Raw genomic sequence first — 13,517 nt, 5'->3', positions numbered from 1 at the left:
TGTATCAATACTGGAAATAGAGATTACCTAATTGAGATTTTCTGCAAATCGCAAGTAGGTAATCTCTATTCCTAATGTATGAAACTCTATGGCCCACATGCATCAATCTCGGCTTTTGCGATTTCTAAATTGCGATAAATAGGGATTCGCAATTTAGAAATCGCAAAAGCCTATGCATGATTATTTTTTCCATTTTTATGCAATTCGGTAGAAATCGCTATTTTTACCGAATCGCATAAAAAATGCAATTTTCACATTGCGAATTCCCAATTCCCATTCATTCCTATGGGCCAAACGGCCCATAGGAATGAATGGGAATTGCGAATTCGCAATTTGAAAATCGCAATTCCTCAATCCATTTCAAGGGTGGAGAGGGGGGTCTAAATGACCCCCCCATGCACCCCATAAATGTATTTTTCGCATCATGTTGCACACACACATGTCCTAAGGACATGTGTGTCCGTAACATGAATGTTTTAAAAATGCATTTTCTGCATTATTTACAGTTTTTGCAAATTTACCGAGTAGTTCAACTACTCTGTAAATTTGTCCCTCTAATTGCGAATTCGCAATATAAAAAGTATTCATGCATTGCTTTTAAGAAATCGCAAATTTGCGATTTCTTAAAAGCAATCGCATTTTTAGAAATCGCAAAAATGTTGCGATTTCTAAAAATGCTTGATGCATTCCAAAATGCATTTTTGGAATCGCAAACGGACGATTTTAAGGAATCGCACCGTTTGCGACTCCAAAAATGCTTGATGCATGTGGGCCTATGAGTTTCATTTAGCGATTCCTAGTGGGTTGCAAATCGGCCTACCTCCTGAATATTAATGAAGTAAGTCGCAATTTGCGAACCATTGGGAATTACTACAATCACAGAGATGGTGGCTTGCTGGGGTCAGCTGACCACCATGTCCGTGATTTCTTTAAAATAAAGCAATCTTTTTTTAAAAAATGCAGCCCGTTTTCCTTAAAGGACAACGGGTTCCGTTTAGAAACAAAAAATGAATAGTCCGGGCCTTTTGCGAGCAGAAAAAAAGCTTCTTACATCTGGTCCATAGTCAGTACAACGGAAAAAGTTATCTGGCATGGCCTGAGATGCTCTGTGCTGACAGTGGGAAGTGGAAGCCTTGGTAATAAAACTCAAACTCTTTAAAAATGCCAATACAACTCCCTGGATTATGTAACATATCTCTCATTCACAGCAGGACACAATAACAGAAAGAATATTACTTGACAATTAGCAATTTGCCGTAAAATGTTGGAAAGTGTCCTTTAGTCTCATAGGAAACATTCCGATAACACATTTCCTGTTATATTATAATTTTTGCAGTTCTGGCTTTGCCCAATCACTCAGCTTTGTTCAAACTTGTTCTTCGTGTTTTGGGAATTCAATAAAATGCATGGTTCTGAGAACTGGTTCCAACAGTATAGTTAGCGCACATTGAATTAATCAATAGTAATGGTAAACACTGTGCAATTTGCTACAAAGAGCTTTGATGTTTGAAAAATTGCGAGGAAATAAAATGTGGCATTACGAACCATAATGCTGCAAGCTGCTTCTCTTGAGGCGTGGCGCTAGAACCCGAGTGAGACTTAAGCCTCATGGCATACCTTTAAAAGAGGAAAAGAAATTGAGATCAAATGAGTAAGATTCACTTTAAGAGTACCACATTATGCATGTATAAAATTCAGAAATATGCAAAAATGATTTACATGCAAATGTACAATTGCTCATTTGTTATAAATATTTAATCTGTTGCTTTGCTTCTAAGAACGCAGTCCCATAAATCAAAAACCTTTTGTAAAACATTCTCTTCTAGTTCTGTTAACTTTGGAAAAAAGAGAGCAGAGGTTAGTTAGGAAAGGCACTAAGTATTCAGCGGTAAGGATGGGTGAACATTTTTGCTAAAATGCGAAAAGGGTTAATCTGCATGTTTTTATTCCATCCACAGAAAGGAGGTCAATAAGTGAAAATAAAACAATCCAATCCTTAGTCAGAATAACCAAGTGCAGTTTCTATACCAAAACAACACCTGAAAACTACTTTGGTTTACACAGCACGTGCATTGTTGGCCTGCACAACTGTTCATCGATGTGTAGGCTGACAAGGGCTTTTTGGGGAGGCTACCAGCATCCAATTAGACTGTTCTACCCAGTTCTGATTGGTTGAGGGTAACCAATCAGAATTGATAACACATTCTACTGTGTCACTAATTCTGGTACCATACTTGGGACATCAAGATCAAGATACTTATTTTTTGCAACACCTTTTCTGGTAGAGACTTTATCTAACTGCAGATTCCTCACCTTAGAATATTCCCCAAGGCATCAGACTGGATCCAGAAAACTTTAAAGCAGTAACCCTTTGTGCCAGAAGATGGCGCCGGTGGCACTGACATCATCCATACCGAGTGTAATGTGCACAGTGCTATATAGACACCACCCAAGTGTGATGAAATCAGTTGCTATTTGTGACATTTCCACGTCCGCAGATCCAGACCCAAAATCCAATTGGTTGTGACCAGTGTGCAAATTCCTAGATTGGGATCTTTTTAGTTGAAAGAGTTCAGTTCACAGAATGGAGAGGATTGGGGGTCCTTAGTGGAATCTGTGGTTAGAATCTGTACCAGAAAATACTTAAATTGTTCTTCTAATAGAGACTTCTACCACAGTTTCTTCATCTTAGAATAGATATCAGAGCAGTACCTCCCAGGAGGTGGGTCTGTGAACTGGTTCAAGCTAAAAAGTCCTGCAAGACCAATAGGGCAAAATGCCTGTCATGCCAGACCAGGCTGTCCATGCAGCAGGGCTGTGTGAACGTATGGAAGGACACCCATGCTGCAGCCTGGCAAATGTCCAGACAGGCACTCTGCGTACCAATGCAGTAGTAACAGCCTTGGTTCTGGGCATATGAGCCCACAAGCCCTTGAGAGGCTGCTTCCTACCTAAAGCGTAGCAGATCAAATGCAGAGCATGACCCAGCAAGAGATGGTCTGCTTCTGCACCACTCTGTCCTTCTTCACTCTCATGAAGCGAATAGAGAGCGGATCGTCCACCTGGTCTTGTCTGGTACAATCATTATAGAAGCTCAGGGCCCTCTTTGGGTCCAGGAGATGGAGACTCTACTCCTTCTTAGGGGGTTGAGGTGGCACAAAGAACATGAGCAGGGTGATGGATTGACTAAAGTGAAACAGTTGTGAACTCCCATTGGCAAGAAAGACGCCAGAGTCCGGAGAACCAGCTTGGGGATAGAAGATAGTGCAAGGAGCAGCAAGAGATACAGGCTAAAGCTCACTCACCCTCTGGTTTGAAGTTCTGGCCACCAAGAATACAGTCTTAGGGAAAGCGATCGGAGTGGACAGCAATGCATGTGTTCAAAGGGAGAACAACTGAGGAAGGTCAAAACCAAATTCAAGTCCCACTGGGGCATAATGAAAGGAGAGGGGAGGAACAAATGTTGAAGACCTTTAAGAAAATCATCACAACTGGTAATTTAAACAACAAACGTTTGTTCTTCAACAGTACAAAGGCATAAATAGCCAACAGATAACCTTTAACTATGCCCAAAGAAATGCCTTTCTTGGCTAAGGATAAAAGAAGCAACAAAACCTATGACACCTTGGCATGAAGTGGTTTGATCTGTTTGGTCACTCACCAAGCCACAAATGTGTCCCAACAGCAGGCATATATGGCTTTGGTAGAGGGATATTATCCAAGAAGTGGAATTATGCTGTTCCTGAAATGACAGAGTTACAGAGTCAAGAAAAGACAGGAACCAGCTGTGCCATCGTGGGGTTTACAGTTGGGAATCCATTTATTGGATTGTAATCTCCTCACACACCCTTTCTGGTGTCATGCTTCATCATATGGGCTGCTCCTCGTTGGGTCGACGGTGCAATACTCAACGGGCTCCCTTTGAAAGGGGCACTTTATCAGAGATCTTTTATCCAACAGCCATAATGGTGAAGTGCGGGTGTGGGGCCAGAGCTGTGTAGATGTAGTCAGGTGAGTTAAAATAGGATTGTGAATACCTAGCAGGAAATATTTTATTCTGGGGGTCTCCTTCCCTAAGTAAAAACAGTGAACAAGGCACTCATCCGAGTGTAATCAGGGCCGGACCGGCCGTTGCGGACACCGGACAATCCCCCGGTGCGTAGCAAGGGTGGGGTGAAGGACTGGGTTATTTAAGACCCAGCGGTGCCAGGGGACAACACCTGAAACCTTCGTGGGTAACCTGTTCCGGCGTACAAATGACAGAGACACGGGACACTTCCTTCGGCGTCAAAGATTCGAGGTTTATTTACTGCAGGGAACACAGAATTCACGAGAAGTACACAACGGGTATGTTTTCGGGATCTGTTTCAATTTGCTACTGTGGATCGCTCCTTTTTATACACATTTCTCTCATAGGCTAACATGGTACACAAAGGTTTACAACTTGGTTCCCATAATTATCCCCGAGAGGGGTCGCTTTGATGCATTCATGGTCCGGAACATAAGTACAGAAACATTCGTGGTTCCCAACTGTAAAAACCCATCTTCCCACCATTAGTACATTCCAATCGGCAGTAAACAGATCGAAGAAGGAACAAGGACAGGTGCAGAGGAAGGCAGAAACAGGGGGGAGATCGGAAAGGGTGTAAAAGGGGTGGTATCGGGAAACACGAGCTACAGGCATCAAAGAGACGTGCCTAATGAGATGCACGGCTGAGACAACAGACCGGCACGGCAAGATGAGCCTCGAGCGGGGCCATCTGCCTTACAACATCATCCCCCTCATCATAAAGACACTTTCAAAGGAAACGTGTCTTCCGCAAGAGTCTTGGGAATCCCAGGGTCGCGAAGCGGACAGCGTCCGTTCGCTAGCTACTTGAGGGCAAGAGACAAAATGGATGCCATATCTAAGATGGAACCCGTGGGTACAGATGTATAAACCCACGAAACAGACAAACGGTTTAGGTTAGCACAGCGAAACTGCGCACACCCACTAAACTCGTCATTTGCGGTTCGTAGATATCAGACTCGACCATATTCGTGCGAGTCGGAAACATCACTTACAATCGTCACGGAACCTCAGACGCTCCTTTTGCCCTCATGTAGGCAAGCACTAGTCAGAATCATATTCAATATTCATCAGACCATCTAGATGTTGCTGCAACATAGCTCTGTCCAACCGAGCTCCTTTGGTAACAGGCGGCTGTCTTATACACGTCGTAGCACAGAGGCCACATAAGGCAGGACCACACTGCACACAAAGGCAACACGTGAACAGGAACACTACAACAACTCCGATGATCATCAGAATCTTCCAACCCCAAGTCGACATCAGGCCCCAAAACCACCCAAGCAGCGTCCAATCCCCTACGTCCACGTGTATGGACTCAGAGATCTTATGCAACCTTGAGATGGCTTGATAGACGGTCGGAGCGTTGTCTGGAATGAAAATGCAGCAGCTCGAATGGATCACCTTACATACCCCACCTCGATCTGCTAAGACCACGTCTAAAACCATACGGTTTTGTAACGTCATGAGCCTTTCCGCCTGAAGTTCTGTGGTGATATTACCAAGGGCACTGGCAGTGATATTAGCTGTCGATTCCACCACACGAGTCAACTGTCTCAGGTTCCTACTATTAACCATAGGTCCCCAAAACGGGAGGAAACCCTTGAAAAAGTCTCCTGCCTCTTGACCAGCGGTGTCCTCTTCGCTAATCACGCCTCTCACAACTCTAGTTTTGTGATAGTCTGCATCTACAGTGAACGTCGGAGGCAACAGATTTGCGATAAAACATGAGCCCACAAAGTCGGAGGGCAACCATGTATACGCACGATCATGGCAGACAAAGTATGTACCCTTGGCAGCCAGAAACACAGGGGACGAGACCATTGGCAGGATATAATTCTCAGAGCAAGCACTCTCTCCAAGACGAGCTTTCGATCTTCGGCCACGACCCATTAGACAGAGATTACCAATGTGGGGTACGACCCATATCGTAGGCGAGCTTCTAAGCTGTTTTTCATTCGTGAGCGCACTATACTCGACCTTACTCAGGACCCTATAAGCTTGTACCTCTTCCTCTGGGATGAGCGAAGGCTCATAGATATCTTTAAGTAAAACAAAAGGTTTTCCCACTGGGAAGTATTATAACCTGTTACTAGATCAGGATTCAAACTCACAACCATAAATCACACCATTCATTCTGTGGAAGAACACTTACCAAGGAGGAACATATACAAACAAATTATAAGAAAGGTACAATTTATTAAAAATATATCGGTTACAAAATTTATCGACAAAATTATCAATTAAAAACATATATGGCACAAAGATACCCCAAAATTATACAAAATATAAAAACACAGTCAGAGCCACCTAACGTGGACGTGGAGAAGTTTTTAAAAAAAGACACTACTATCTGTCTTTATCATTTCATTTCGGACATCTGGTTTGTCAACAAGGGAAGGAATGTTTTTCCTTTGAACCAGGATTGTTGTTGACAACGCCGAATATGAATTTAGGTTATAGCGTCGACGCGTTTCGGAAGCTTCAACTTGATAACTGCTTCCTTCCTCAGGACCAATTTATATTTTTGTTCTCCACAACGTGAAAGAGTTAATCCTAATGCACACAAATATATACAAAACAGTGTGATTGTTATACTGACATGTATTATATGTAGATCTTTTTGCTGTGCTTAGTTTGCTGCTAATTTACCACTTTCATTTTTCATTCCCCATTCTAAAGGTATATCTCCAAAAATTTGTTCAAACTCTTTGTTCCAACAGATTTATTTCAAGAGATTTGTTCAAACTCTGCCACTGACTCTTAAGGAGAGGTTTCTAATAGACCCATAAATACTGGCACAACCATATTTTGTACATTTGTCTCTCTCTTTTTTTTGTATATATATAAAAAAAACTGACAGTGCACATTTTTCAACAAATAAACTTAAAAATATCTAAAAGGCCCTATATATTACACAGTGGTCTATTACCTTTACTATTGCAACAATACTCAAATGTAACCTTCTGGTTTGTGTTATCCACATGTTTTTGTCCCATGCATAACCACACACACGTGTCTTTCATACCAATAAATTTATATTGAGCACTGACCAGAGTGGTTCTGTTGCTCGAGGAAAGCTACCGAGGGTGTAGCTCCTTGTAGCTTGTGAAGTCATCAAGCTTTTGTGCTCCAATCTGGAATTTGGAGGAATATTACGTTAAGTCAAGCGTGCCCAAATGTTGACATTTTTTAATTGGTTTTTAGTGCGTGCTTTTTTATTACCTTAAATTTGTTTTCAAAATGCTTTTGTTTAGCGACTTCTCTGTTTGGAGAATAATCCAATGACAGAACCGACCCAAACCTGCATAAATTGCAGAGAATAAATTAGAATATTTTTTATTTTTCTAATGTTACTGCATTAGTGATCAATTTGCAGGGAAAATCTCCTCTGAATACATATCGAATTTACATCTACCTCTTTTCGTCTGTGCCAACCGGCGTACTTTACTTGATGGTTCCCCTCCGTTTTGAATCGTTTTATACTGTAAAACATATGTTTTTTATATATTATAAAGTAGAATATACTTCTGACCAAATACTACCTCCTATAACTAGGATTCGTTATTCGTTCTTACCTAAAGGACAGGTCTTGTCTCCGTGGGTGGGATTCTGTTTTACCGCCGGGTAGTTTTACTCAAGGCTGTGTTAAAAAATACAAAACGTGCCTGTGATTAGGTTTCCTGCTTTTAGGCGATCCTCGATTTGCTGGCTCTATAGGCTACACCATGAAGGCTGATTTAAAAACGCACCCAGTCTAAGCCCAGTAGTTAGCGGACCTTACTTTTTAGTATACATTCTTACCTAACATACGGGCATTGATCTCCGTAAGGGGGGTCTGTTTTGCAGTCGGGTACTTTTACACGTGGCTGCATACAAATACAAAAGGTGCATATGCTAGCGTCAGTTTGCTCATTTTAATAATTACACGGTGAGAACAGGTTTAAGAGACAGTCTAAACTGTACCTATCGCTATATCACCTCGGATCCCTTTCTTACCTGTTCAACGCACACGGCGAGTTTCCCCGGGTCTGCTGTTCGAGGGCGTCTGACCGATCACCGCTTGTATTTCGAGAGTATCGACTGCTCTCAGCGTGGTGGTCGCTTTTAAAGTTCGTCATCGGGTCACATGGTTAAAATACAACCCCATGTGACTCATGAGAGCGTTATACAGAAAACGCCAGTGCCTCAGTTTTTTTTAAAGAAACTTTATTTTAGTTCGCAATTACAAAACTTTAGGCTGTATTGCTATGCCGTGGGGCTGATGTAGTTTGCAAAAGATTCCTACTTTGGACTGTTAATGAATATGTCCCTACGAGTGCTAATTGTTAAAGAATTTTTATATATATATATTATATTCACCACGAAATCTACGCTATCTGTGTTTAGGTTGGGCGTGACTAAAGTTTCCTCTCATTCTTATTTTTATTTTTATTTTCCATATAACGTAAACATCGACAGTTCTTATCTATTTTGTTTTAGATGATTTAAATAACATGAATCTTTTGTTACTTTACCGCATATGTCAGTAGTTTGACTTTTGTGTTAATTCACTACTAATGCTGAGATGTTAATTTTGGCTGGTGGTACTGATATTTAAAAGGTTGTATTGGGAGGTTTATTAATTTTATTGATCTATGTCACAATTCTCATCCAGTCTTCTTTTGTGTTGAGTCCATGGTTGACCGTGTTTAGAGTTGAAATATACCACTGCTCCCTGTTTTTACGTTTTGTCTCCAGATTGCCTCCTCTTTTTGAGCCAGTTATTTTTTCAATGACAAACCATGAGAACTCAGTGTGTTTATGTTGCAGTTGTTTGAAATGATCCACCAGGGGAGCATTCTCTTTGTTGGTTTTCAGGGCGGATCTATGTTCTAACAAACGCAGTCTTATCTCCCTACCTGTTTCTCCTACATAGGCTAGCTTGCAGGGGCACAAGATTATATAGATCAGGTTGCTGCTTCTGCAATTATTTAAGGTTTTTGAATTCATGGTGTAGTTGTTGTAAGTCAAGGATTTCCCTACGATACAATTTTCACATACAGAACAATTGCTACACTTGTGGTTTCCCACAGCTTTATTACCATTCAGTGTCAATTGGTTGTTTGGGTTCTGTTCCCTGTAGGTATGAACCAGGTTTTGACGAATATTTTCATTTCGTCTAAAAGCAAATATGGGTTTGGCCAATTTAACTTCCTTACCATCATTTAAAATATGCCAACTCGAGTGGATCACATTTTTCAACTTGTTGCTGATGTTAGAAAATTGGCTAACAAAAACTAATTTTTGGTCATTAGGTGGCTTTCTTGCTCGGGTGGGGTCTGGATGTATCATTGAGTCACGATCATAAAATCGTGCCCTTTTACACGAATTCCTGATTAGCTTTTTGGGGTAACCCCTCTCTTGAAGTTTTTCACTTAGTTTGTTGGCATGTTTTGCATAGTCTTCAAGGGTGGAACAATTTCTTCTCAGGCGAAGAAATTGTCCAAATGGGACATTATCTCTTTGGGAGCGGGGATGATAACTATTATAATGTAAAAGGGTGTTTTTATCTGTAGGCTTAGAATAAAGTTCTACTTCTAGTCTGTCATCCTTATGTTTTATGGTAATATCTAGGAAGTTTACGGCCTCTCGATCATACACGGCCGTGAAGCGGAGGTTCTCATCTCCCAGATTTAACCACTCAAGAAATTGTTCCAGAATGTCCACCTCTCCTTCCCAAATGAAGAAGATGTCATCAATGAAGCGTCGCCATAGTAGAATGTTTTCAAAAAAAGGCGACGCTTCATGAATGAAATGATAAAGACAGATAGTAGTGTCTTTTTTTAAAAACTTCTCCACGTCCACGTTAGGTGGCTCTGACTGTGTTTTTATATTTTGTATAATTTTGGGGTATCTTTGTGCCATATATGTTTTTAATTGATAATTTTGTCGATAAATTTTGTAACCGATATATTTTTAATAAATTGTACCTTTCTTATAATTTGTTTGTATATGTTCCTCCTTGGTAAGTGTTCTTCCACAGAATGAATGGTGTGATTTATGGTTGTGAGTTTGAATCCTGATCTAGTAACAGGTTATAATACTTCCCAGTGGGAAAACCTTTTGTTTTACTTAATAGTACATTGGCGCTCCATTTCCCTCTGGGTAACTAAGAGCCCCTCTCTTCTTATTTACACCGTTTCGGTACAGCCTAGTGCTGGAGAGATATCTCTGATCGCTTTTCAGCGACTAAACTTATATTCATCTTGTGAAAGTTTAGGATGGACCCATTCAAAACCTTTGCATTCACAGAAGACCAATTTTCCAAAATAGTTGGTTCTTCAACTAACAACACTAATAAAATCGTAGTTGTTACGGGCAATAATGACAAATGGGGTAACATACTAAACCTCAAGAAAAAGGAAATAAGAACTGAACTCCATGCTGAGTTCCTAATACAATATGCCAGAACAGGAGTAATACCTATGGGACTGCAAGTCCGCAATGAACCAGGTCTCTTCACAGATAACATCAAGTTCTTAGAGACCTGGACCCACATTGCGAACAGATGCAGTAGAGATTGGATCCTTTTAATTATTGAGACTGCGCAAGATAGGGTAATACTGGAACGTAAGGAGATAGAAAAATTGGAACAGGCCCTGCAAGAAATGTCGGCAGTAGATGATGCAAAAAAGAGATTGGAGGAAATAAACTTAGAGATGGATGGATACAAAGATTATCTGTTAAACAAAAAGAACATCAAACTTAAGAAAGATGTTAACAAGTATAGTATAGAATTGGTATACCCATACATCAACAAAGATTACTTCCAACAACCTAGAGAGGAAAGAAATGTTGATAATCGACCAATATACAACAGAGGAGCTAAAAAAGGAGTTACATTCTCTGAAACCTCTGGTTCGGGCAGCGAAGATGAGGGACCAATGCAGGAAAACAGTGGCTATAACAATGAACAAAATGGAGGTAACCGTTTTTTAGAGAATCGCCAGAGGAGAGGGGGGAAAACCTACCCATACAGGGGACAGTTTCAAAGGAAACCTTACCAAACCACAAGAGGTGGCTACAGAACGAATTATCAGCACAACCAGGCCCCTCAGGAATATCCCAACACAAGAAGCCAGCGATACCGCCAATAGGGACAAATAACTCCAACAAATTTCCAATAATCAATCTCTCAGATTATTCCCTTAATAAAGTTGAGATAGAAGTTTTAGAAAAGGGTTTTACCTTTGCCCCAACAGCAAATGTAAATAAATTCAATTTAGAAAAAGATCTTAGAGCGTTTTTTCGTAAAATCCGATTAAGAGAATTCTTTGAGGAAAGAGACTATAACCCCCCTAACAATGTGTCAGGACTTAAACAGAAATCGACCTTCACACCCGCAATCTCTCAGGTGGGGAAAAATGTGGAAGTGTTCGAAAGAGCAGTGGAATCTAAAATAAACAAGATCTTAGAAAACACATTTCCGGACAAAAACAACATGTCCAAGGAACACAGAACAGCAATGATAGGCTTAAAAAATAATTTACAGCTAACCATCAAACCCGCCGATAAAGGCGGGGGTGTAGTTGTGTTCAATACAGTGGACTATAATAGAAAAATGCTAGCTCTTTTAGAAGTCAAAGAACACTATCAAAGAGTTCCTCTTGCCACCTTAGAATCATTGAACAAAAAAGTTTATGAAACAGTCAAAAATGCTTACGACAACAACTGGATTTGCAAATCAGAGTTTGAATTCCTATACAGCAAGGAGGCCAGAACACCAGCTATATACGGCCTCCCTAAAATTCATAAATGTGAGGAAAATCCCCCCATGAGACCCATTGTGAGCTGCATCGGCTCACGCCTTGAACCCCTGAGCCAATACGCCGATGTTTTTTTAAAACCACTGGTACTAAGTCAGGATTCCTATGTACGAGACTCAGCACATATGATTTCAATAGTGGAAGGCCAAGTGTACAATCCCAAAACCCAGATCATGGTGACCCTCGATATAGAGGCATTGTACACGAATATTCCGCAAAATGACACTATTGATGTGGTGGAGGATATACTAAATAGTGCAGACCTTAGAGGGGCCAATATGGAGTTTATACTTCAATGTATAACCCTGGTCCTAAAAAGCAACATTTTCTTATTTCAAGAAGACCTGTTCCTACAACGCAAGGGCACCAGCATGGGAGCCACCTGCGCGCCAAGCTTGGCATGTTTATATGTTGCCAAGTTCGAAGAGAAACATGTGTTCAATGAAGCGTCGCCTTTTTTTGAAAACATTCTACTATGGCGACGCTTCATTGATGATATCTTCTTCATTTGGGAAGGAGAGGTGGACATCCTGGAACAATTTCTTGAGTGGTTAAATCTGGGAGATGAGAACCTCCGCTTCACGGCCGTGTATGATCGAGAGGCCGTAAACTTCCTAGATATTACCATAAAACATAAGGATGACAGACTAGAAGTAGAACTTTATTCTAAGCCTACAGATAAAAACACCCTTTTACATTATAATAGTTATCATCCCCGCTCCCAAAGAGATAATGTCCCATTTGGACAATTTCTTCGCCTGAGAAGAAATTGTTCCACCCTTGAAGACTATGCAAAACATGCCAACAAACTAAGTGAAAAACTTCAAGAGAGGGGTTACCCCAAAAAGCTAATCAGGAATTCGTGTAAAAGGGCACGATTTTATGATCGTGACTCAATGATACATCCAGACCCCACCCGAGCAAGAAAGCCACCTAATGACCAAAAATTAGTTTTTGTTAGCCAATTTTCTAACATCAGCAACAAGTTGAAAAATGTGATCCACTCGAGTTGGCATATTTTAAATGATGGTAAGGAAGTTAAATTGGCCAAACCCATATTTGCTTTTAGACGAAATGAAAATATTCGTCAAAACCTGGTTCATACCTACAGGGAACAGAACCCAAACAACCAATTGACACTGAATGGTAATAAAGCTGTGGGAAACCACAAGTGTAGCAATTGTTCTGTATGTGAAAATTGTATCGTAGGGAAATCCTTGACTTACAACAACTACACCATGAATTCAAAAACCTTAAATAATTGCAGAAGCAGCAACCTGATCTATATAATCTTGTGCCCCTGCAAGCTAGCCTATGTAGGAGAAACAGGTAGGGAGATAAGACTGCGTTTGTTAGAACATAGATCCGCCCTGAAAACCAACAAAGAGAATGCTCCCCTGGTGGATCATTTCAAACAACTGCAACATAAACACACTGAGTTCTCATGGTTTGTCATTGAAAAAATAACTGGCTCAAAAAGAGGAGGCAATCTGGAGACAAAACGTAAAAACAGGGAGCAGTGGTATATTTCAACTCTAAACACGGTCAACCATGGACTCAACACAAAAGAAGACTGGATGAGAATTGTGACATAGATCAATAAAATTAATAAACCTCCCAATACAACCTTTTAAATATCA

The 13,517-nt window shown here is 40.7% G+C and overlaps 1 protein-coding gene across 1 annotated transcript in view; it reads right to left on the bottom strand.

Annotated features, from left to right (window-relative positions):
- The window catches only part of AFF3 (ALF transcription elongation factor 3), a 2,122,574-nt gene that overhangs the window by 31,341 nt on the left and 2,077,716 nt on the right, over nt 1–13,517 (bottom strand). The window contains exon 17 of the mRNA XM_086936175.1: nt 1,546–1,617. Within this exon, the coding sequence (XP_086792301.1) occupies nt 1,546–1,617 (72 nt within the window). The remainder of the gene's footprint in view (nt 1–1,545; nt 1,618–13,517) is intronic.

This window comes from Lissotriton vulgaris, chromosome 8 (assembly GCF_964263255.1).
Source record: "Lissotriton vulgaris chromosome 8, aLisVul1.2, whole genome shotgun sequence".
Classification (NCBI taxonomy): domain Eukaryota; kingdom Metazoa; phylum Chordata; class Amphibia; order Caudata; family Salamandridae; genus Lissotriton; species Lissotriton vulgaris.
Note: the sequence above shows the minus strand (reverse complement) of the source record. Positions and strands in the feature narration are given on the sequence as shown.